Source organism: Salminus brasiliensis, chromosome 5 (assembly GCF_030463535.1).
Source record: "Salminus brasiliensis chromosome 5, fSalBra1.hap2, whole genome shotgun sequence".
In the NCBI taxonomy this organism is placed as follows: domain Eukaryota; kingdom Metazoa; phylum Chordata; class Actinopteri; order Characiformes; family Bryconidae; genus Salminus; species Salminus brasiliensis.
Genome location: NC_132882.1, coordinates 12947216 through 12973617, shown reverse-complemented (window position 1 = coordinate 12973617; position 26402 = coordinate 12947216). Strand labels below are relative to the sequence as shown.

The window sequence follows — 26402 nt, the reverse complement described above, 5'->3', positions numbered from 1 at the left end:
AATTTGCAGTATTGATCATCATGAAAGTGGCATTATGGCTTCTTATTAGCTTTATCTGGGACGTAACGTCATTGTCACCCTTCAAGAGAGCGGGGTTAGACTGGCAGGGAAACTACCGAGAGCCCTTTTGCCTTGTTGTGGAGGCTGCGCTCTTCACACATCTCATAGATGTAATGGATTAGGGTGGTGTGTCGTTCGAAAAAGAGTCGACTCTTTGAACCGGCTTTTCTATCTAAGCGTTGGGAGCCGAATGATTTTTAATGAATTATAATACGAAAATAACAAAGCAAATTATTCGATATATTAAATGTATGGTAGCAGGAACTGTCTGTTTTTTCTAGAGGAGAAGAAGAAAGTTGTGGGACATTAATATAAAATAAATTATGATAATTTTGTGATGCACATATACATATTTGTTTGTAGTATGATTTTTTTTTCAATTAAATTACAGTAAGCTGCTATACACATCGTGTATTTGATATTTTTTCATATTTAATTATATTTTTATTATTATTTGTATGAACACCGCCAAAACTGCTTAAACAAAATAAAGGATATCTATCAAAATACACAAATATTATAAGCGATACAAAATACAAGAACATTCAGAATATGAGACGTATAACGTGTCTGCTGATCAATATCTGAGCCGTTTAGCAGAGCATAACGAAGCCGAGCCAGGTTTTATTGACACCTGAACAATAGAAGATCCGTTCGTGAGCCGAAAGATCCGACTCTTCTCAGTGAGCCGAGCTGGTCGATCCGACTCACTGAGAAGAACCGGAGAATCGCTGGTGGATTAGGCGGAGACAGGCAGCCTGTGTGAGGGGAACGAGCCTACGAGCCTCCTCGTCTCCACTGTGGGCTGAAGGGGAGTGTCCTTGCTCGGTCAGCAAGCGGAATCGTCACCGATCGGGGCCAGGCTACAGCTTTGACTGACAGAAGAGGATGAGCGCTTTCTTCAGGCTACTGTGAAACCTGTGGGGCAGGGGCAGGAGCAGGGGCAGGAGCAGGGGCGGGGGGTTTGAGCCTATTTCGCCGGGACAGGACCACACGGGGTTTGGGGTAAGTCATTTAGATAGCTAGTTCCGATTGTGTGCGCTTTTGCTCCACTCGTGTCTTTATTATGGTGAGATCGGCTCCGCGCCGCGGGCCTACACGTGGCTGTGTGTTCACTCGGGCTCGGCGCTGACTGAGTTCTCCTGATTACGCGCGACAACCAGCTGAATCCAGTCTCGTTAGCAGCCTGGCTAATAATAACCAGCTGATACTGGTGGCCAGATTGGCTTGTTAGCAGCCTCTTGAGTCGGTGACAAGTAGAAAAGCACCGAGGCTCGCACGACGGCGCAGAGGAGCAGCAGATAGCTCGCAGGTTAAAGTAGTTTAGTTGAACTTTTTAGTAAAAAACAAAGGAAACCGCGATGCTAACCCGGTTGCCATGCCTGCTGAGCACGCGAGCTATCTAGCTAACGCGGCTACACCGCTTCCCCGAAGTTGAATGGGAAGCGAAATATGGCGCACATGTGCAGCTGCCTGCTCGTGGTTTAGCGTTGTGGAGGGAGTGCCAGCGGTCCTTCAGGTTTAACAGGCGTCTGATGAGTTATATCTGCGTGTGGAAGTTTATAACTTGGCGATTTGGAGGGAAATAAGAGGAAATAAGTACGTATTTGGGCCAGTGAAGTGCATCTAGGTCTCCACAGGTTGTCACTTCGTAGTTTAACGTGCTTTATATTTCAGGATAGGAGTGAAATTTGGCCTCAAAAACACTCAACACCCAATTACGCGTGGTAACGTGTGCGTCAGGGCCGGTGTGCGCCTGCCTGGCCCCGGCTTGTTCCAGCTTGTGCGCCGCGCCGCACCCCTCCACTCAGGGTTTACTCCCCTCTCTGGGGGAGAGGTGTCCTTTGTACAAGTGTAGGCGTCGTAGGTGTAAATGCAGGCTGTATAACTTCAGCTGAAGTGGTGAATGTGAGGGTAATCACTCCTCAGATGATCCTCACAGAGCTTTTTTTTTTTCCCCCTCAGGCTTGAGAAGTGTGAGGGTCTCAGATCCCATAACCTGCAGCTCTGATCAGGGTAGTTGAAGGTAACTTGGGGGAAGAAGCGTCTCAGAGTAAGATATTGACCTTTTCTTTATAAACTTGCTTCTACAGTTGTAATATAATGTGCGTTACAGTATAAAATAATACACAGTATGAATAAAAGTAGAATAGGTGTTAAATAAGGAGGGTCTAAATGAGGTAAAGTAAGTGGTAAAGTAGTATAGTGTACACAGTGTGTGTATATAAGAGAAATGAGGTCAGAAAGGAAAGCTGAAACCAACCAGTTAAAACCATCTATGCTCACGGACCTAAGAAGAGCATCCCTAATTAAACGCAGAAATAAAAGAATCCTGATTTAATGGTCTCACAGTCTCACTGGCTTCCTATAGCTGCTGTCCGGATCAGAATCAAAGCCCTGATGCTGGCCTACAAAGCCAAGAATGGACCAGCCCCTCTGTGTTTGATGGCGATGGTCAAAAGCCGATCAATACCTAGAGCCCTTCGAGCTTCAGGGTACGGCTCGGCTCGACCCGCCATCCCTCAAAAGCCACGGGAGACAAGCGTCCAGGCTTTTTTCTGTCCTGGCACCAAAGTGGTGGAACGAGCTTGCCCTGGGTGTCCGAACCACAGAGTTGCTCGCTGTCTTCAAACGCAGACCGAAGGCCCACCTTTTTTGAGAGTACTTGGGTGAAGTGTAGTCGAGTATTATGGTCTCCTTGTTTAGTAGTATCTAAGCTTGGAGGTATTTTAGGTCAGAGTCTATGCAAACTGGCTAAGAAGTTTTACTGAGTAAACGGTGAAGCACTTTTGTAAGTTGCTCTGCATGTAAATGATGGTAAGGATGCAATTATGATTTACAGACCAGGTCCAAGGAGGTCCAGTCATCATCACTGTGTACAGTCCCCTCCTAAGGTATTGGAACTGTAAGGCCCGTTCTTCTGTTTTGGCCGGACAGTGAAGACATATGTGTTGTTGACGTTGTAAAAATGAAAGGATCTGATGGATCAAATTTCTAGCTTTTGGTACCTAATGTTTCTCAATCTAGATGTGTGGAACAACTCTGACTGTGGCACCTTGTCTTGGAGCCTCAGCGGTTTTCAAGTCAGCAAAAATTATTCAGAAATGTGACTGACGGGTGTTGCTTGTTGTCCAGTTACAGTTCGCACTTGCACCCGTTCTCCCCTTGTTTGCGTGTGCCTGCTTTGGTTTGCAAGGCTGCATTGTGTCCCATTTCTTTAAAGTTCCCCAAAAAGGATGTTAATGAGCGCCCCCTTTGCCCCCTTACTGTGCCTCCCCCCCTTGGAAGTCTGCATCAGACCGCGTTTTCGTGACCGCAGTTATCCATGTTCCACTGTGATCCAGTGGCCTACCTCCATAAATCAAGTGAAAAATGTTCATGAAGCTATTAGTAACACTAAGTAATAAGCCAGGCAAGTTCAGGTGCTCTTGTGTTCTGCAGTTCATTACCCTGATATGATTCTTATTCATTTTAGCAGCAGCACAGTGAAAATAGCAGCAGCTGTTAAACCCAGCATCGTGACAACTGCAGTGTTTCATGGTTGAGCCGAGTTGACGTATACATGATGAAACATGAGGCGAAGTGTGTCCCGATTCTTCTCTAAACTCTCCAATGTCTGAAACACTCGCAGTACTTTTGCCTGTCCTTTAGCAGCCCTCAGTGTACACTTCAAGGAGAGGCTTAGGGTTTAGGGTGATAATTGGGACGGGGAATGTCTACTCTTTGTTTCAGTCCTGGGCGGCATTTAGCCTCAACAAAACATAGTAAGGTGTGTATTTAAGTACAAACTGTGGTCCTTTGAACATACTGTTGCGTGCACCAAGCTGTTTGTAGTGAAAGTTGGTAGAATCCATTGTGTGCTTTGCCTTTCTCTATAAAAAAAAAAAAAGATAAACCAGCATGAAGACTAGAGCTTGTCTATGGGAGAAAGGCAAGCTATTTTCAAACTGAGAAAAGAGGGAAATCGATCTGAGCCCTTCCTCAAGCATTCAGACATCAAAGGTCAGCCAAGTAAACCAATAGCGGTGGATGATAAGCACAGAAAACTGTGACGTAAAAAGCCCAAAACTGTAGTTGTTGACCTCCACAACTTCTGCAGGAAATGAAGTCAGGATCTCCCAATACACCATTTGAAAAAGACCTTATCCCTTTAGCAAGTACGGTTCCACCAGTGGGATTTGTCGTGGCTGGTCCCTGGTTGGTACGGACCCACCAGTGGGAATTGCTGTGGCTGGTCCATTGGTACAGACCCGCCAGTGGGATTCGCTGTGGCTGGTCCCTGGTTGGTACGGTCGCACCAGTGGGATTTGTCGTGGCTGGTCCCTGGTTGGTACGGACCCACCAGTGGGAATTGCTGTGGCTGGTCCATTGGTACAGACCCGCCAGTGGGATTCGCTGTGGCTGGTCCCTGGTTGGTACGGTCGCACCAGTGGGATTTGTCGTGGCTGGTCCCTGGTTGGTACGGACCCACCAGTGGGATTTGCAGTGGCTGGTCCATTGGTGCAGACCCGCCAGTGGGACTTGCCATGGCTGGTGGGGTGGAATGTTTGTCGTAAATATATAAACAATGCAGCCTGAGAGTGCAGCTCATCACATAAGTGTAGTTTAACATTTAACCTCAAATGTAGCGATTTCTACCACTGTAAACAAACATGGCTCTGATCACAATGCAGAGTTACTCTTTAGCTTCATGCTTGGTTTCAACTCCACCTTAAATGGCACAGAAGGTATGGCATTCTGCACGTAACTACGGTGCTCTTTTAAGGTGGGATGTAGATTTAATGCTGTGAGACGTGCACAGCAAAGTTTTGTTATGTTTATATTTTGTCTTTATTACAGCTGGTAAAAGAACTGCTGTATTAATAATACATACCACAGGAATCCTGATCTGATCATTTGCAGTTACTGCCCGCTGATTCCCCACATCGCTCTACAGATGACGCTAACCTTACTCTGTACGACCCGTCAGAGACAGACAGAACTCCAGAACCCCAGAAATACACAGGCCATACCACAGAATGCAACACCCTCATCAGCACTAAGAATCAAAGTACCAGATTATTATATGCAAAGATGTGTGCAATAAGAAAGGGTTCGCTTATTAACAAAACATACAAGCAACTCCGTCAAGCATGGTGGAGGTAGTGTCGAGGCTTGGGTTGCATAGTGCTTCTGGAACAGGCTCACTTATCTTTATGTATATTGTGATGGTAACAGCAGATTGAATTTAGAAGCCTGCAGAAACATTGTCTGCCAGTTTACAGAGAAAATTATCCAATCTAAATGGGGGGAAATTATCATACAGCAAGATAACGACCCAGAACACCCTGCCAGCACACAAACAACTTCATCAGGAGGAAAAAATGAAGGGTTTTAGACTGGCCAGGCCAACGGGGCAGGTCACTGACTAAATGTAGTTATTGTAAGCAAAGGACATGCAACCAGATATCAAGTGTTATTGACTTTATGATGATCAGTTCCATTACTTTTGCTGACAAACAAATGGCTGCTTCCACCAAAGCTGGCACGCTTGTCTAGATGTAAATATCAGGAAATAAAAAGTTAAGGTTTTTAACCTGTCTCAAATTCATCTTTTAGTCTTAAACCCAGGTGCCTTGTCTTTCCATACTTTCAGAGGGGATCCTACAGAGTAAACGTAAGAGAGAACTGCTCTGAGAGAGGAAATTTCCCCATTTTCTTAAACCATTATCTTCCTTTTCCTGCAAATTTTATTAAAATTAGTTTGACCTATACTCAGGTATTTATGAGGAGAAATCTCCATTAGGCTACATTTTGCTGTAATTGGTCAGCTCTCACACCGAAGCTCAAGTCAGACTTCTCTACCTCTGCTTGTAACAGGCATTTGAGAGAACCCATTGGATTAAATTCTGAACAGGATTTCGAATGGGAACAAAAATAGTCAGATCAGGAGAATGTCAGGGATGAAGAGATATTACATATGCAATATAATTTAAGTGTGATTTAAAAGCTCGCTCTGCATAATATGATTTGGAGGGATTACAGGCAGTCTGACACCCAGCTACAGGCTGAAGCCTGGCCGTGTTCATCACTTGCACTCTTGACCTTGTAAAGGCTCAATAGGATTGAGCTTCTTTCGTCACGCCCAGTTTGTTTTATTCACCCGCTTGTCCAGACGCTTGTCTGACGTTGCTGTCATGCAAAAATCATTCTTTTTAACCTTCAAAGCCACCAGTATGTGCGGACCACGTTGCTGTGCGTGTTAATGTGAAGTATGTTCTAGCTGAACCTGTTTTCATATCTAAAAAATCAGCACAATTCATCATTCAAGACTCTTTTGATATTTGATGTCATGCTGCACCTCCCCGTCCCACCAACCCCGCACACATCATTGAACATTAGCTAGCTCCGAGACCCTCTTTGACCGTTTCTGGTGTGGAGGTTTGCTCTGGGAAGGAAGAATAATGTATAGCTTCCCACTCAGGTTGGCTTTCTGCTTGTGCTCTATGCTCCCTTATATATTTGGGAGTATATACTCAAACTGTATATACTGTATTCAGAAGAGTGGTTTGTTAAATGTTTGGCACTCCAGGGGCTCCAAATGACTGCAATATAAAAAGTCCTGGGTTTGACTTGGATTTGAATTCATTTCACAGGTGAGTAACAGCCTCATTACCAACAGCCTCATTTCCATCAGACAATGACCGTCCAGTTCAAGAAGTTAAAAAGTGAATTCTCATGAACATGCTGTCAATCTTTCTACAAGCGATTAACCTTTATGTAAATGATTTATAGTGGGGCAGTGAAAGGTGCCATAGAATGCACTGACCAAGTATCTGCTCTTCTTTGCTGTATAAACAGTAAGTATGTTATCTTAGTCGGGGTGAGAATGGCCAGATCTTTTTATAACCCTGTCATACTTCAGGATAAGCTGAATAAGGATTTTCCTTTTAGGATGGGCTGGTACATAAATAAATAAATAAAAAGATATCTGCTTTTATTGGCTGGTTTACGCGCTGCAATGATGACGCATAGTGTTACCCATCCTATCATAGCATCGATTTAGCACTGTACCAAGAATTGTAGTTATTTTTTGAAGATATTCCAGAGTGGGATAATAGGGGATAGTGTTGCTGTCCTCCCAGAGCAATGAGAAATGGAGGGATCACTCAGTCGTGTAGGGTTTAGCTTAGGTATTTAGCAGATGCTCTTCTCCAGAACGACCTACAAGGTTACTCATATTACAAAGATGGGCCAATGTAGTGTTAGGAGTCTTGCTCAATGACTCCTATTGGTGTAGCACAGCATAGTCGCCCACACCAGGAATCGAACCCTGGTCTCCCACATGATGTGGTAGCTTACTGGCAGGTAGTGGTGCTATCTGTTGCGCCACACCAAACCACTACAGCTATCAGCCCTGCTGTACCTGAGGATGCTTTCAGTGGTGGGGCTTCTCTGTGAGTTGAGGTTAGGCTAGGCGTGAATGTAATGTATCAGGGCTGTTGCGTAACAGTGCGTAACAGTTCGGGGGTTTTGAAATCACTGTTTTTAGAGGGCTGTTTTGGGTATATGGGATTTTCTGTTGAACGAAGGGGCCGTGTACTAAACTCTCATTATTGAACTATGCCCAGGAAAATACAGCTTTCCATTCTAGGGCCCCTTAAAAAGGGGTTTCTCAGACTTTCCAGCCACTTTGGCGCCTATCGAGACTTGTTCATTGGTTCCCAACCCAGGTCTAATAAGTTGGATCAGGTGTGTTTAAGCAGGGGATAGTTGTGGGTCTCCACATGGCTCTGACATGTTTGACATTGCCGACTTGCTGCAGACAGCGTTCCTCTTTGTGACACAACACATTCAGTCCTCTTACTAAATGAACATTTTGCTCAGAGTCTGTAAAAGACTGGGTTAGATATTGTACTTATTTGCATGGGGTGAGGCTTTGATTTGTTTGCTGAAGTGAAAGCAGTGTTCAGAACAACAGCGAGCATGCTGGCTAGTTTGCATTGCAGGATGCTAGAAGATGAGATGTGACCTGTTTGGTGTGAAACACAGCCAGATCTTTAGCTCAGTGGTGAATCCTCTCTGGTTTATGAAGCTTGTTGCTGTTTAAAGCACTGTGCCATACAAGCCAGGTTGCTTAATTCTCCTGGATCCTCAGATCACAAGGAACACGTCTACAGAGAGAAAATGTGAGAAGTCTGTAGGCAGCAGGAAGTAGTTTTAAGTAATTAGGTTACAGCTTTATGTCTGTCAAACACCACATTATAATGCTTGCTTTAAGTATAGTTGGAGAATCATTCAGGAAACGGCCTGTACAGCATCAGGACCTGCATGTATAATTGGAAATGGGTTTTAAGGACAAAAGCCACAAGCTGTATTTCCTCTTATTATGATTTGAGCTTAAGGGCTTTCCTGAGGGATACTAGTTGCTGTTAGACTGTTTATAGAGAGTGGTCATTCAGTCTCCAGGGGATCTGCTAATGTTAATAACCAGTTACTGGCTCCAAAATGTCTTGCGCATATATATATATATATATATATATATATATATATATATATATATATATATATATATATATATATATATAATATGAGAATAGCTATGGACTGGCCTGCCTACCTAAGAATAAACAAGGAGTTTATGTAATGTGTAATTTGTCTAAAGTGTGAGCTTGACCTGTGCTGTAGGAATAATGACTGTGCCAATGCCAAGTCTTTGTCATCAAGGCAAAAATTTGCCTGTCAATCACTCACCCCATATTTAATCTTTTTTTTTTTTTACATTTCTCCTGGTTTATTTAATCTTAGGTAGGCAGGACAGTTCATAGCTATTCTCCTATATTTGTTCATCCTTTCGAAAGGAAACATTGCGCAGAATAGTGCACTGTATAGTGTTTGTGATAAGGGTGTAATGGTACATGTATTCGTGGATTGGTTCATGCAGTCGTTCAGAGAATACACAGCACACACACACTTTGCCTGCAGTGACTGCTTATTTCCCTACAAGCACAACTGTGAATCGAAAGCCTATAGTAAGGGTGATTATATGCCAAGCAGCTGACTGATCCCAGACCAGTTTCTCAATAACTCTGTGGTATTAAGATCACTTTGATTGGAAGAGAGAGTGCTTCATGTGCTGCTCGCTCTACCATTTAAGGTAGAGTAACATAAGGTTCAAACGGTGGTGTGAAGCAAACCGTGTACCATTACACCCCAAGTTGATGATGAAATGCACATACTTGACCCTGTAGAAGAACAGTTTCTGACCTAGCCGGTTCTTTTTTTTTTCTTTTTTTCTGTCCGGTTCAGGTGCACTGCTCTCCGTCTGATTGAAGACGTGCAAGATTTGGTTTTGTCTAAAGTGTGAGCTTGACCTGTGCTGTAGGAATAATGACTGTTGCCAATGCCAAGTCTGGTCCAGGTAAGCAACAGAAGAAGAGATCCCATGCTTTCAGTCTCTTTATAGGCCTGTATCAGCAGATGCGGCAAATACGGCAGGTGTTTATAGGGCTGCTGATATTAATATAAAATGTGATGGTGAGATCACTGGTGGTCGGTTATTAATAAAACAGCATGTCTCTGACTAAGCTCCCCTTGAATTAAAGAGTACAGAGCAACACATACTAACTTTCAAAAGTTAGTCCCCTAACAATGGCCGTCCCCCAATATCGATCACTTCTGCACATTGCAAATTTCTGCTGTCTCTCTTTGTCAATCGCTTGGATGAAATTAAAAGAATGTAAGCTCCCGCCATAGAGAGGCATTTAAACTTTATTCCTATTTTAGAAATACATCTAAAAATATTTAGACATCGCTAACAATGCTATATTCTAGTTTGTCTAGAGCTGTAATGTGCACTGCACAGAAGTGCATGATACTGGGGGGCTAAGTTATATCCCACCTGCATGCCTTTTTATTTTTTTACACTGGATCTTATTGCTCAAACAATTCTGTTCATGCCTCAAATTCTACATTCTCACAGTGCAGTCCTTCTGCCATTGCTGTCATTGCAGTCCTCAACTATGTGCTCCTCTCAGAATCTCGTATTGCACTAACAATACAATATATGATGGCTTACATGAAGCAGCCGAGATGATTTGGACGTTCTCTTATTAGCAGGTTGTCTGCATTGAGATGCTTTTGGAGTGAGGGCTGCCTTTAAACCAGAGAATTTAGAACGTGCATATTTTAATTTCTGTCAAATTATTATTGGTTAAATATAAAATGCAGTTCTTGCTTGATTCTACACGTTTATAGTAGTACTTGCAGGCCTGTTAGCTGTGCTTACTTGGCTTTGAAGGCGATGTCCTAATGCTGGAAATAGACTTTTATTCCACTGATGCTTGCCTGTGGCCGGGAGTCCACAAGAGCACAACTAGCCTTATTGGATCTGCTCTTATTGAATAAAATGTGAGAGCGGTACTAAAGCCATTCTCCCAACCCAGAGTGTTGCTGGACGTTATTAGAACTGTGTGAACCTAATGTTTTGGCATGAGAGCTGTGACGTATAGATGCGTTTTGTCGCGGTCATGCTAAAACCTCAGATCTCCATGAAATGTCAACTTTACAGGAAAAGGAAAAGCCTTACTTTTCAGTGAAGGCCGATGTATTTTAGAGCACTTCTAGTGGTCTGTTCATCCTGACCTTTTTGACACAATATAAAGAACAACTGCCAGATTCACATTATGTCAAAAAGTGAAACACTGCAGATACTGAAAATGGAGATACTCTTTTTCTGTGACCGCGACGACCCAGGTAGTGGGTGGGTACTGGAAGCTGGACAGTAAACTGGGTAAAACTTTAAGGTTAACAGACAGTCGTTACTGACCAGTAAAAAGTGACCACCGCAAGAGCAACATATAGTGCAAATGGTGAGGGTGGGGTGGGGGGTGGAGTTCTGATGTAAAGATATGACCATGTGGGTGTAGAGATTGCAGTGTATGGCCCTTTTTCTAACATTACACTGACATGCTGCTTTCTGAACTGGAATGGTGTGTTGTGTAAGGTTGATTGCCTTGCCTTGCCTACTGTGTGAGAGGTCTCTGCGTGGGTGTATTTCACCATGGAAATGGTTACTGTTAGCAGTATGGTAATGAAGTCACTTCGTGATGAATCGGCCCATTTTAATCCACTCAGGTTGTTTTTCATGGCTTGAGAGTGTTTTGCGCATTAGTATTGATTCTGTTTTGCCACTCAATTAGTAGAAAACAGTAGATTAAGTGGAGCAGAATGAACCTTTGCTGGATCTTACTGTAGTTCTGAAGTTTTTTCTTCTTCTGTAATGCAGAACAACACAGATCCACATGCCACATTACTGAGTAGAAGAGCTTCAGGGAGATGCTGACATGAGGATCAGGACATCTGTTTAACCTCGGTGACCTTGGTGTCGTAAATGTTAAGAAATAAATGAAATAAAATAGACACACTTTAAGAAATAGACTTTGTGTTTGATTATGGCTCAGTACATGCAGATATTTATTACTGACTCCAGAAAAATACAAGTAAAGGAACTCAGGCTAAACTCAGGCTAAACTCAGGCTAAACTCAGGCTAAACTCAGGCTAAACTCAGGCTAAACTCAGGCTAAATATTGGTCATTTATGTTGTTCTCAATTTTATAATTTCCAATTCCCACTAACTACAACTAAAGCACGTCTTTTTGAACTGCTGCTAACTTGGTCATTAGACAGCTGAACACGCTTGAAGGAGAATGCCAAACTGTCCAATGCTGGAGGGCTATTCTACACACCCAGGGAAAGTAAAGCCAGTAGTGCTCTGGGACTCCTGCCCGTGTTGCATCACCAGGGATCAAACCTGCAGTCTCCCAATGATCCGGGCTGTTATGCAGTTACTTATTTTTGGGTTATAGAAGTGAGGAATGCAAGTCTGGAACATGCCGTTACTGTCCTGCATCTCCAAAAGTGCAACTTTACAGGAGAAGGAAAACACTTTATTAATATTTATTTCTATAGGTTCATTCATCATGAAACACAGGGTAAAGATTTCTTTGAGATGTCTGTGGGCTTAATTCAATTTTTATTAATTTTAGTAGCATTGCTGAACACCTACAGGAATTTAGAGCAGAGTAAGAGCACTTGTCTTAACAGATTTTCAAAAGAATGTTGGTATTCATAATTCTTAGCCTGTCTGTCTGTCTGAATACGTGATGAGGTTTGCCACCTGAATACAACTTTCACTCTCTGAGATCTGAGATGCATTTTGACTGTATATTGCAGAGTCACTCTGACCATTCACTTTTTTATTGGCAGGAAATTGCTTAAAAATAATCAATGTCAGACAGATTGTGTTGGATTAGATTAGGTCATATCTGACTGATATTATAGAGCGATATTGAATATTTATTGTACTCCAGAAAATCAGAATGTTAAGGTGGCTCTGAGCTACTGCACTAAAATAGCTGCATTTTATTTGTTGTACTGCATTTAGTATTGGGAATGCTATTTGTCTGTAAGGCTAATCCCAGCTGTTAAATTGAACATTTCATAAGTGTTCCTGGATCAGCACCAGCATGCTCGAAAATATTGGACTGCAGCAGCATCGGCTTCCAGTTCCTATATCTATGCGTCTTTAATGAATATACTAATGTTCTAATAGTTTATTTTCTACCTTGCATTATTGAGTATAATTAAGAAAATGAGTAGAATGACAGATGCCTTCTGGCTCCTCATTCTAACCATCTAAAAGCAGAATGTCCTTGTAGTTGGGTTTTTACACTCCTCTTATGCCTCTTCCAGCTATGCAGCAAGTGTTGGATAACCTCAAAGAGCTGCCCCCCTCCACTGGAGCCAAAGACATTGACCTCATCTTCCTGCGAGGCATCATGGAGAGCCCCATTGTTCGCTCTCTTGCCAAGGTAGTCAACCTTGTCTTTTTATTTGTCTGTTTGTTGAGCTGCTGCTTTAGTCAGTGCTCAGTCAATATAAAAGCTTAATTAAGATAATGCAGATTTAAGCAGCAAATGTCTGAAATGTTAAAAGTGAGGGAAAGACCGTTTTTGCAAATTGCGGCTTTCAGAAAATCCAGTATGACAATCTTCACAGTTCATCATTTAGTTTTTTTACTGCTGGTAAAACGGCTCTTAGAATGACTGTAGTGCCACCCCCTCTCCCAGGCTCATGAGCGATTGGAGGATGTGAAGCTGGAGGCGGTGCGGAAGAACAATGTGGAGCTGGTTGGCGAGATCCTGTCCGACATCAGCGGTCTGTCCATCCACGATGACAGCGCAGCAGAGCTGTCTAAGATTCTCAAAGAGCCGCATTTCCAGGTAATCCAGCTCCTGGGGTGGGGACACTAATGGCGCTTTTCCACCTCTGGTTGAGTACCTGTGTCTGTCTTCCACTGCAAAACAGCACTATTGAATGTGTTCTGTGAGCCTGTAAACATGCATCATCATCATCATTCCCATTTATCCTAACTGCTTTTAACAGCTGAGTACATGCATGTGTGCTTGGTGACCTCCAGTAATAAATTAGAGAGAGAGGGAGGGAGGGAGGGAGGGATGTAGGTGATGTGTTAAAAGCAGGAGAAATATACAAGCTTAAGTATCTGAGCCACTTTCACAAGGGCCAAACTGCCATGGCTAAACTACTGGGTCAGAACATCTCCAAAACATCAGGCAGGTCTTCTTGGGTTTTTCTGCAGTGCTCAGTACCTACCAAAAGTGGTCCAAGGAAGGACAAGCAAACCACAGTCATGGGCACACAAGGCTCACAGATGCTCTCCATGGAGGCCCCACCTCACAACTTATAAGACATATGTTGTGGTGGACACAAGGGGGACCTCCTCAGTGTTATGCAGGTGGTACTAATGTTGTGTGCTAACATTGAACTCAGCTGTTTGTTGCTCCCACATGAGGGGTAACCAAAATCAGCATACTTGGGTGCAGTACAGGACAGTGGAGTTAAGTGCAAAATGAGACTTCATGGCTTCACAGATGTACTGTATCACGCCCGCCAGTGAAAACGAGCCATTACACTCTTAAAATGTAGAGTGTGTGGACTCAGACTAGCATTGGTAATCACTATCAAGAAAAGGCACCGTTATGGTTCATTAATAGAATACTGCCTGCAGTCTTAAAGGGTCTGTATGCTACTTTTGCTGTTGTTGATACTGCATCTTAAACACTGCTTTATGTAAATGATTAACTGTCCTGGATTTAAAAAGCAGTGCAGGCTGAACTGAGTAGCTGGAACTATGTAATTGTGCTCTCACAATATGCTATGAAACCTGTAACAGTAATTAAATAATTGATCAAACTACTTTTATTTCAAATAAAGGAAGGAAATGGAAAAAATAAAGAGCAAGTCATTATCCTTCACCTTGTCCAACCCATGTGTCCAGATAATCATGTCTCTAGTGGGGTATATAAGTAGCAACAGCAGCTGTAGTGCACTCCTATGGGTCTCTGAGCCTCTTGCTAATGTGTCTCTAATGTGTGTGCTGATTTCCATGGTGAGTTTGTTTGTTGTGATTTTAGCATCTCATTTGTGTTCAGTTTATTGATTTGTTTTTATCTCTATTTACAGTCTTTAATAGAGGCTCATGATAAGGTGGCTGCTAAATCTTATGCACCTCAGTCTACGGCTAATAACACTAACATGAGCAGCGCTTCCCTCATGCCGGCAGACACTGTGCGTATGATCAGCATCCAGAAGAAGGCAGGAGAGCCGCTGGTGAGCATATGCATTTACTCATTTACGCTTCTAATTTGATGTTTTTTGCTTCTGATGATTCAGTTTTCATCATCTTGGACTAAAGTCTGAAATGGATCTCTTAAAAATGCTGTAGTCTCGTCTCAGAGCACCAGGCGTACTTAGACAGGCAAACATTGTTCAGTAAACAAGTCAAAAAACTTTAGTGTAAACCGTGGCCATTTAGTGTGTGTTCAGATTCTGTTTTTATATCTAATTATTTATTTATTCATTTATTTATTTATTTGTTAAATTTTAAGGTAAGGTATTTTTGTCTGAATCTCAATTAAAATGATTTGTTTAAAGTAGTTTCTCTCAGAAATTGACAGATATTAGTTTAACTGCTAGAACCAAGAACAATGTTATCCCTGCTCCCCAAAAGTAACATCTAGACTCCTAAAATTAGACTTGAGGAGTTGTTTGTTCTTTAGCACCTAATGAAAAGGGGGATTCAAGGCAGGGCTGAATTTATGAAGCATGGATGGTGGGCCAGTTTGGAAGTGTGCATGTTCTCTGTGCATGTGTGTATCTAACCTTCAGAATATTTGGCCTGTTTTAGGGTGTGACATTCCGAGTGGAAAACGGTGACCTGGTCATCGCCCGGATTCTTCACGGCAGCATGATTGACAGGCAGGGCATGCTGCACACGGGAGACGTCATTCGGGAGATGAACGGTCGAGAGGTGGGCGGAGACCCCAAGGCATTGCAGCAGATGCTAAAAGATGCCAGCGGCAGCATCACCCTCAAAATCCTACCCAGCTACAGAGACACACCCCCTCCTGCCCAGGTCAGTACAGGAGGAATACCAGCCAGTTATGCCAGTGTCCCCTGGGTTGTCCCGACCCATGTCCCGACCCATGATGGTCCAATCCTAGTATATTCAACAGTGTTGAGTTTTGGCTGATATTTGTGTTTTCATACTTATTAGAACCATGAACCAGTCTGCTGTGAGCCAGTCTGTTTTTTAGTACTCCAGTAAAAACACCTCATTTAAATATGTTTAATATAATGAGACATTCTGCACTGTCTCTGTGTTGGGTGTTGATCTCCTCCTGCTCGCTGTTGAACGGTTTCCACTGCAGCGAGTAACTGGCAACTCGTGTTTGAGGAAAAGGAACTAAGCTATCTGAAGTGGCTCGGGCTTAAAATAGCCAAATATCTGATCCATCAAAATGTGCTTGGATTTGCCACAATCCCAGTCTACTGGGTTGGATTAAGACTTAAGACCTAGTTTTTCCAATTACGCCAAAAGTAGTATGTTGCATAGTGCCAAGGAACCAGTCTAGTTACAATTGCCTAACAAATGGATGCTGTTCAAGCCAGGTGTGATGATTTAGATATTCAGCCTGGTGTGTGTGTGTGTGTGTGTGTGTGTGTGTGTGTGTGTGTGTGTGTGTGTGTGTGTGTGTGTGTGTGTGTGTGTGTGTGTGTGTGTGTGTGTGTTCATATGTATTTGCACTAAACCTTGTGTACATCAACTGACTGTCAGGCTACAAGTCTAAATCATCACACCTGGCATGAACAGCATCCATTTGTTAGACAATTGTAACTACACTGGTTCCTTGAGACAATACTACATTTGGTGTAATTGGAAAAACTAGGGATGTCCTAATCCGACCCAGTAGACCAGTTGGGAAGTGGGAAATAATAATAGTAGTACATTTACATTTATGGCATTTAGCACAAGCTCTTATCCAGAGCGACTTAAGACGCTTGTCTTCCACGGATTTTGAGGGATGGCGGGTCGAGCTGAGCCGTACTTCAAGCTTGAAGGGCTCTAGATGCGGATCGCACCTAATAATAATATTTTTATAAATATTCAGAATTATTTATTTATACATTTATTTATTTGTTTATTATTATTATTATTTATTGCAAAACTCTCACTTTAATAGGGACATGATCTCTGATTCATGAGCTTGCCTCAACAAGAAATAAGGTGCACAGGTAGCTGCAGTTAGAGCAGGGGACTGAGACTGTGTCATGTATTGAAGAAGACAAAATGTTCTGGAGCAGCTCTAAATGCTGCCTGATTGGCATCATTTTAAGGAGTGTACGCTCAACTTGTACATTTCCCCCCATTTCGCATTGCCTTCCTCCAGTGTGCTGTTGATATTAGAAAGAGAGATGACCTAACGCTGGAAAGCTTATCTGAACTGTTGTACATGGGTATACATCTCTGATTCTTGACTTCCGTCCAGTCTTCCACTGGACTTGGCTGTGTTTTCCTTACTTGGCTGTAAAGACGGAGAAGTAGAGGAGTAGTGGGCTGCTCCTACCTGTCACTAAGAAGGAGGAGAGACTTGCCCTCAGGGTGACTCAGAATGCCACCAGGCTGAAACTGAGCCTGCCTAGCCCTATTAATAACACACTCTGTGCTATCTAGGGCAGATGGGAGGAGAAAGCTAGAGAGAGGGACATGGACACACACACACACACACACACACACGTGCACACTCTCTCTAAGGAGCCTGGGGAGCGATGGAAATAGGCTAACTGAGGCCTGAAAATTTTCTTTAACCAGATCCGAATCGTTATGTTCATGCATGTTAGTTCTGAATATTTCTTGTTGGTGTTTGCCCCAGTCAGCCCTGTATAGTGCAAGATCTTCTCACTGAGGCCTTTATTAGGAACACCTTTAAATCTACACATTCATGCAGTTTTCTAATCAGCCAATTATGTGACAGCAGTTCAGTGTATAACATGATATAGAAGTGCGCCGACCGCTCCAGGTCACGTTCAGGTAAACCATCAGAAGGTGGAAAAATTTTGATCTCTGTGGTTTGGAGCGTAACATGATTGTTTGTGTCAAAGACTGGTGTGAGTATTACTAGCACTGCTGATCTCCTGGGATTTTCAGCACAACCGTCTCTAGGGTTTACTCAGAATGGAGCATAAAATCAGAATCAGAGTCAGAAATACTTTATTTATTTATAAATTGCAGTTGTACAGTTGAAACCGTTTGTGTAAGAAGAAGTACTCTATAAAATGAAAACTCTATAAATTAACACTGTAAAATAAAAAGAGAAAGAATTAAATATGAACAAGTAGTGCTGGGCGATTTTCCTTTTTTTCTTTTTTTGAGATAAACGAAATTTATCACGATACATGTAATCGCAGACTAAATACATCAGTAGCGACAGATTATTAAAGACTACTATTCAGATCCTCTCCCGTACTGAACAGAGTGATTTTTATTCAACATCTGCTGCTCTTCATCTAATTTAGTAATGAAACCTGCAGCTGATCAGTGTTTATTAAGCGCTAACATATGTGCTCTCCTCCATATGCTTAGAAAAGCATGTTATCACGATAACAAAATTTATCACCCAGCTCTATGTACAAGTTTATAAATTATGTTAATATAATAAAGTGGCAAAGTGGCAGTAACTGTGATCATACATATAGAACAAGCTTTATAAAGCAGTTCAAGTATTGCACCTCTGAGTAGTTCACAAATGAACCGTAGTGTCACACATTGAGGGAGGAGTTATAGGAATGACCTCCTGTGGTGCATTTCAGTGGATTTAAGAAAAAAACATTGAGTTAGTGACATTTCTGCTGATGGAAACATCATCACAACATGTCCAACCTTGGAGCTGATGAGCTACAACAGCAAAAAAAACATGTCCAGTTCCACTTCTGTCAGCTGAAAGCAGAAAGCTGAGGCTACAGCCTCACCAAAACTGGACAGTTGAAGAATGGAGAATCATAGCCTGGTCTGCTGAATCTGATTTCTGCTGAGCCACACAGATGATTGGTCAGAATCTGGCACAAACATGAATTCACAGACCCAACCGGTCTTGTGTCAACAATCCAGGCTGGTGGAGGTGGAGTCTACTTCCAGCATGATGGTGCACCATGTCACAAAGCTAAAGTCGTCTCAAACTGGGTTTGTGAACATGACCATGAGTTTCTTCAGTCTTCTTCAGAGACCTCCCCAGTCACTGGATCTGAATCCAGTTTAATACCTTTGGGATATGATGGAACAGGACATTCACAGCATGAAGGTGTTCCTGAGAAATCTGCAGGAATTTTGTAGTTTAATCATGTCGGATGACTCTTTCCGGGGGAGATTTCCAATATCTTGTGGAATCCATGCCATGAATAATTTAGGCTGTTTTGAGAGCAAGGGGAGGCCCTGCCCTGTATTAGTGCAGTGTTCCTAATAAAGTGCTCAGTGAGTGTATTCATAGAAAGCACTGGCGGGGTGGGAAAAGGATGAGAACTGTTCTTAGAAGTAAGAGGCTGCAGTATTGCTGTAGCTTACTGTAAATGCACTTTGCTCTATTTCAGTGTGTTTGCAGAACAGGCGGTCTGTATGTTGACAGTACGCACAGCATTAGAGGCAGAGATTAAAAGTCCTATAAATATTTCTTGTTAAAACACACTATGTATTTTGTGTTGACATACTCTTGCACATTAGCATAGAGCTGTACGATGTATAGTTTCATGGATGCAGGGACTGCAGTTATTTAAACATACTTTATGTATGTAGTTCTAGTGTTACCCCAATCTTCTACCCACTTTGGAAGGCCTGTTCATGTGAACTCCCCCATCACGAGCAGAGCCCCAATACTAGGAGGGTGAACCTCCTGAACAACATCAGAGTAGGAGTGATGATGTGGGGAGGAAGTGCCACAAACTCTCAGACTCCGGCCGCTGATGACACAGCATGATCTGGGATTCGAACCAGCAATCTTCAGATCATAATGGCGGCACCTTAGCACCTCCACTGGACCACTCAGAGCTCCAGTTGTATTATTTTGTTTTTAATTATTTGTATTAATTTTTTTTTATAAGGATTCCTCTCTCACCTCTCAGTAAGATGTTTCAGAGCTGCTTAACAGAAATGGATGGTTGGGAATGCTAGTACTGCTTAAATATCCCTTTCTCCTCCCTAATTCTTATAAAAGATAGAAAATTCAAGCTCTGATGATAAATTACATCCTCTTCAGTCTATAAGCATACCACAAACACACACACACACACACACCATCTGCTTCATAAACAAAGACAGCATGTGCAGATGTTAACCGATTTTCTGTTCAGCCTGAGGAACGGATCCCCTGTCATCCTTCAGACCCCGTTCTGTGTTCATCTGTCTGTAACTTCATGTTTCACTGTTCTTCAGGGTCGTATCTGACTTGTGTTGCTCTACATTTTCTGCTCTGTCTGTGAAACTGACCACATCTGAAAAACACTTTTTCCTCCAGGTGTATTTGAGACCTCATTTCAACTATAACCCAGACACTGACAATCTAATCCCCTGCAAAGAGGCTGGACTGGCCTTCTCCAAAGGAGAGATCCTGCATATAGTGAACAGGGAGGACCCCAACTGGTGGCAGGTTGGTAGCACACCAGGGAAATCCTTGTTGAGTTGTTAAAGTTTACATCTTTTTCAAGCCGTGTATGAACTGATGTAAATCACTAAAATAGAAATAATATCATAATAAAGTGAAAATCAACCTTAAAAACAATAAAAACATTATTTGTGATCTGGCTTAATTCTTTCACAATTGATTAATTTCTCAATATCAACTATTTGACTTATATTAAATAATAACTAAATAAATACTAAATATTCAGTATTTATATACTTATATATTATATTATATTATATTATATATTTATATATTTAGGTTTCATTTAGTGTTGTTTGTCCCTCAAGGCATGTAGTGTAGTTGGAGGCAGGACAGGCCTCGTCCCAAGTCAATATTTGGAGGAGAAGAGGAAAGCATTTGTAAGGAGAGATCTGGATGGTTCAGGTACAGTATGACCTGTAGTTTCTATCTGCATCCTATAAACTAAACTCTATATGCAGTTATCAGCTTAGAAGGGATATGAACGTGACTGGGTGATTGTCTTCTGCCAGATTTTAACTGAAGGTATTAAACATTATTTTGCAGGAATTCTCTGTGGGACAATAGCTGGAAAAAGGAAGAAAAAGAAAATGATGTACCTGACAGCAAAGAATGCAGGTTAGCACGAGAGAGCAGTTTTCTTTCTTTATACATTTTACATATTTTACATAAAAAAGAAATGGCACCCCTCATAGTTAAGCCATCCATCCAGCTATGCTGATGTATTCTTCATCTCTTTTTGTTCCTGACTCTTATTTACTCTTTCTCCATCAGAATTTGACCGACATGAGCTACAGATCTATGAGGAGGTCGCTCGGATGCCTCCATTCCAGAGGAAGACGCTTGTTCTCATAGGTGCTCAGGGCGTGGGGCGCAGAAGTCTGAAGAACAGGCTGATAGTGCTGAACCCTTTACGTTTTGGCACAACTGTACCCTGTGAGTTCACTAACCCCCGCCTTAATTGTGACGTGGCCCTCACAGTACTCTGACCTGACCATCATCTGTTAATAAATCAGAAGAGCAGTACTTGGAAACCCACAAATGTCACACAAGTAGAAGTCTTTTGCTAGGAAGAATGGATGGAAATGGATTCCAAAAAGATTGAAAGAAAAAGTTTAAGCTGTAGTATTTGTTATAGGGGATGCTGCAAAGTACTAACCATGCAAGGTCCCAAACTTTTGCTTTGAGCCTTTTTCTATATTGCTGTTTTAAAACTGTAAAAGATGGGAATACGAAAAGGAATCTTTCTTAAAATATTAACGAATGAAACGTCTTTAATAATTTAAGCATAGAAGTTTCTTTTTTTTCCTTGTTTTGGAAAATGAGGTCATGTCATACTCACTTACTGCTGTTTACTGAAATGTTCACCAGGGCTGCCCAAACTTGCCTTTGTAGCGCTAATGATATAGCTGGTTTTCCGCAGTCAGTTTTGTTTTTGGCGTTTTTTTTTTTGTTTGTTTTTTTTTTTTTGAAAAAAGCCCAAAAATTTCCTTTTGAAACTCCTCAGCTCCTCAGACAGGTGCGGTATAATTCGGGACAGCTTGTGGGAGGATTTCCATTTGTGGGATGGTAGGCACTTTTTCCTAATATGTCCCCTTTAAGCCATTCTTTTGTCTCCCTTTGTTTTTTTACCTCAGTTACGTCTCGGCGCCCGCGTGAAGAGGAGAAGGATGGTCAGTCATACTGCTTTGTATCCAGAGCAGAGATGGAGACTGACATTAAGGCCGGCCGCTACCTCGAGCATGGAGAGTACGATGGGAACCTGTACGGTACCAAAATCGATTCTATCCATGAGGTCGTCCGCACGGGACGCACCTGCATACTGGACGTTAACCCACAGGTGAGGGGATTGTGGCAGTGAGGGCAGATTAGGAACACTGAGCGATAATTAGCAGCTCTAAGCTAAGCATTCACCGTGACTGTGATTACATTAGATACAGTATTTGTAAAAGACTTCTTTTTTTTGTTTGGGGTTAGATGAAAAAAATCTATTCGCATGTAAGGTCAGATTCCTGCAGAAACATATAAAGGGTTCACAAACCGTGGATTTTTTTTCTGCAGGTGGGTAATATTACTCTCAAGAAATAGCATTGACCTTTCTTTCCTGAATGTGTGTATCTCAGGCACTGAAGGTGTTGAGAACGGCGGAGTTCATGCCATTTGTGGTCTTCATCGCTGCTCCAGAGTTGGACACACTAAGGGCCATGCACAAAGCTGTGGTAGATGCAGGAATCACCACAAAACTACTCACGGTCAGTCTCACTGCTTTCTCTCAGCCTTGTTCGTCTAGCTAATGGTTGCCTTGACTAGTCTGTTTCAATTTTCTGATGGTTTTGCTAGTTTTGCCTCCAGATCTAGGAAAATGGCCTGCCGCTATGTATAACACCAGAGACACTCCACCTACATGATCTTTATTTTTATTTATTTATTTGAATGACCAATTACCCAACCCATACATATTCTCCCCTATCACATGCAATGCTCCTGAAACTGGGAGGGTGAAGACCAACACAGGCCTCCTCTGACACATGCACAGGCAGCCACCACCTCTTTTTCTGAACCACGACCAATGCAACGCCACCGTTCAATGAAAGTGTTAAGTGGAAAGCGTTGTGCACCCGGCCCCTCAACTTTCTTAGGGTGGCCCCAACATTAGAAAAAGTGAAATATGGCCAATATTTATATTTCAGAAAAGCTTTACCAAGATACTAAGATTGTCTTAGGGTCATTTTAACCCCCTAAGGACAAGGTGAGTTTACAGAATGTTAAAGCTACGCAAAGGTCAAGGCTCACTCCTGGAAATGTGTAATTATATTTGAATGGCCGTTCATGTTTACTTTTGCTGCTTATTAACTATTATTAAATATACCTCTCTCTTCCTTAGGAAACGGACTTAAAGAAAACGGTGGACGAAAGTGCCAGGATTAAACGGGCGTATAGCCATTACTTTGACTTCACAATAGTGAATGATAATCTGGATAAGGCCTTTGAGAAACTGCAGGCTGCTGTGGAGCAGCTGTCCTCAGAGCCTCAATGGGTCCCTGTTAACTGGGTTTACTGAACAGCGCAGCCAACCACAGGTTCCTCCATCATCGCCGTCATCACCTGCATCCTCATCATCGCTGGTGTCATGGACCACGGCAGGACTGTCAGCGGCCAGGGTTGCTCGCCATGGCCCTGAGGTCCAACCCTGCTATGCAATGCTACACCAACCGTGAGAAACTGAAGGGAAGTGTACTTATTTATTGACCTTTTTTAAATCTTTCTACCAGCAGAACAACACATCGTAAGACATAACTTCTTATGTTACTATCCAGATTATGTATTTCCAGGATGTTCTAAGTAGTTTTGTATGTGTGTATGTATATATAAGAAGAAGCTGATGCAGAATCCATCGTTGGTATATCTTGAGAAACCTCTTGGTACTGGAGTGTTTCCCTGCCACTCCTTTTCATTGATCTCTTTGGTGGTAGTTTGCTGCGTTTCAGTAAATCGTCACTGTTGTATGAAAACCTCGTAACTCTTTGGTTTTGTTTTTATTGTGAGCATTTCATGATGAATGGACCAATAGAACCAATAGAAATGGTCCACAGTTACTTTGAATAAAATTTAATCGGGGCCCATATAGTGTGGAAAACTGAATTTCCCCTGCTTGTTTTTGAGATGAGAGTTTGATGTCGTGTGTAAACACTGTTACATGTTCTCCAGGTCGGTGTAAGTTCATTGTTTTTGTGTTTTCTCCAAAACCGTTAAATTATGCATGTCTGTCTATTCAGCACACAGGTGTTTAGCCCTGCCTTGTTAAAAATGGCTGTAGTATGTATGTATGTAGTGTTTCTACCTGGTCTGCTGTCTGAATGAGACAGTGGAGGGCAGCTTATAATTACAGTGGCAAGCAAAAGTTTGGGCACCTCTGGTTATACTTTGCAAATAGCTAAAATAGTAAGTGAAACCGATGTTTGGACATCCTGCAGGGTCATTACCAAATAAATAATAATGCTCTTTGAAGCCAACTTCTGAAGCCTTCTTGGACTTCTGTATGTCAACTTGATTTACACTGTTCTTGTCAACTGTCATTTTTTAATTACATGATGAATTGATGATCTGACATTTTTGCGATCTTCTTACAGCCTTCTCCTGCTTTGTGGGCTTCGACTATATTAATTCTAGTCCCAGGCAGCTGCGTAGAGGAACCCATAGCTGCTGAAGGTTTGAGGAGTCTTTTGAGGAGGTTTTTTTTTTTTTATTATTATTATTATTATTTTTATATAAACCTTTGAAATTGGCATTACCTGGCCTTTCCTACTGACCTAAGACCTTGGTCTCAGAACTTGGTTAACGCTTCACTCTAAAACCGTACAACACAAATGCAGTACAGTAATCCTGCTTAAAATGTTGCCAAGAATGTTATGTCTTTAACTTCATGTCCTTAGTTGAATTTTGATTATTGGTGCCCAGACTTTTGCATGCCACTGTGTTCAGTCTTAAAGGTTCAGAAACAAAATCAACCTGCATAATTCGATAAGATGAAGAGTTGGGGGGGGGGGGGGGGGTACATAAAAATACAGAATGTCATAAATGGACCTCAGGAGGAACGATATGAAGGAAAATGCAGGATGTGCCATTTGACTTGCGTTCAAGTTCAACATTTAATTTTTTTTTTTTTTCCATCATTGAGAGGTTTTGTTACCACAGCGACGAAATGCTCATGGTCCTACCACAGTGAAACATCTACACCTTTTGGAAGAATAGAATTTGTTGTACTTATGGTCACGTATATTTGGGAGTGGGGGAAACTAGAACTTTACTAAAGCTACTGACTTGCTCTAAGCTGTAGTAAAACCCATAGCTTTTCAGTTGTGTTGTATGACTGGACTATCAGCTCAGCACTGTGCAGTATCTGTTTATACAGTGCAGCGCTGGACAGTTTTCAGAATGTCTCCATACTGAGAGGAACACAGTATTCATCTCAATGCCTTTGCAGAGGTGTGCAGAATTGAAGTTGTTACACTAACAACGGTGTCGCAATGTTCTTTAGTACATACATAGATTTTGAGACATGGTAACACAAGGCTTATTTATCACTGAATTTAAGATGTATTTTTACAATTCCTGTGACTTTATCTTGGTACTGTTTGTTTGCTGCATTTGGATGTCTACGTGCGATGATGTAATGCCCTAATGGCCCAATCACCTCACCCCTGTTTCCAAACCCTGGTCCTGGAGGCCCCCTGTCCTGCACAGTTTGGTGCTTTCCTGCACTGGAAACTCGTAGTGTGTCTAGTGGCAGTAAGCTGATATTCTGCTCTAGTAGTCTGAAGCTCCTCATATTCCACTCTGTAGGTTCTGTCTGACCAAGAGACTATATACACAAGATAGTTATTCTTACGAAATGAAATTGAGGTATGTGTTTTATTTGTATTATCGACTTATTTTAGCTAAATTTTAACCCGAAGCCAAAAGGAGAAGCGAACTAAAGCTTCCTTACACAGAGTAAAGGCTGAACAATGTGATTTGTTATGAGGGGCAATATCCATTGAGCTACATTGGGGGGAGGAGTCGTGTCCCTTAATGATGATGATTATGAACCTGATGGTTCAAATAAGTGTCAGACTATTATGGCAGGAGCAGCGTACTGTAGTGGCTTAGTTATCAATTATGATCTTTGATAATTTATTACTATCAGATTTTTATGTCTGAGACCAGGGTTCTCAAATACTGCTGGGCTCAACACTGTAAGGTTTAATGGCTTCCAGCTTTACAGCGTGGCCCAGGTTGAGAGTCATATTATAGCGTCCAGTCTACTATAAGTATTTGTGGTGGTTCTCTGTCTAATATATACACCTACATATATATATTTTACAATAACAAGACCTGTATTTTTGACATTAAACAACTGTCCATTAAATTAATCTGATTTTTAAAGATTTGCTCCTTGTAATTTTCTGTTGTGGTGTGAAGAAGCTGTAGGCTGCAACTGTAGTTCTGTCCACTGGTACAAGCTAGATAGAACAGCTTGTGTTTTCTTAGTTAGGGATTATAAGGTCCCCTAGAATGGCAACCTGTGTTTATTTACCTTGGCATAGTTAAATAATTAAATTACTTTACAGTCTTGACCCTAAAATTCACGTACATCAGCTCACTATCAAAAGCCTTTTAGGCTAAACCAAGTGTCTACTTCAGGAGAATATGGAAGCAAAGCTAAAAACTAACGCTGACTGAAGAAGAGCCGCTTGGAGGAAGTGCTGCTGCAGGTATCTGTGTAGTTTGCTAAAAGGTCAATAGGTTAA

At 42.0% G+C, this 26402-nt stretch overlaps 1 protein-coding gene across 3 annotated transcripts; it reads left to right on the top strand.

Annotated features, from left to right (window-relative positions):
• Positions 1–1019: 1019 nt before the first annotated feature.
• On the top strand, positions 1020–24668 carry pals2a (protein associated with LIN7 2, MAGUK p55 family member a). 3 transcript variants are annotated; one of them, XM_072679428.1, is made up of 13 exons: positions 1020–1065; positions 2026–2113; positions 12794–12912; positions 13171–13323; positions 14585–14731; positions 15309–15536; positions 19966–20097; positions 20421–20517; positions 20659–20730; positions 20887–21048; positions 21750–21952; positions 22236–22364; positions 22997–24668. In XM_072679428.1, exons 3-13 carry the CDS (start codon positions 12796–12798, stop codon positions 23171–23173), a joined length of 1617 nt encoding a protein of 538 aa, XP_072535529.1. In that variant the 5' UTR covers positions 1020–1065; positions 2026–2113; positions 12794–12795; the 3' UTR covers positions 23174–24668. The 3 variants fall into 3 exon arrangements, with proteins under 3 accessions (XP_072535529.1, XP_072535530.1, XP_072535528.1); XM_072679429.1 differs by lacking the exon at positions 2026–2113 and having other exon boundaries at positions 1029–1065; XM_072679427.1 differs by lacking the exons at positions 1020–1065; positions 2026–2113 and adding an exon at positions 9430–9460.
• The last annotated feature ends 1734 nt before the right edge of the window (positions 24669–26402 follow it).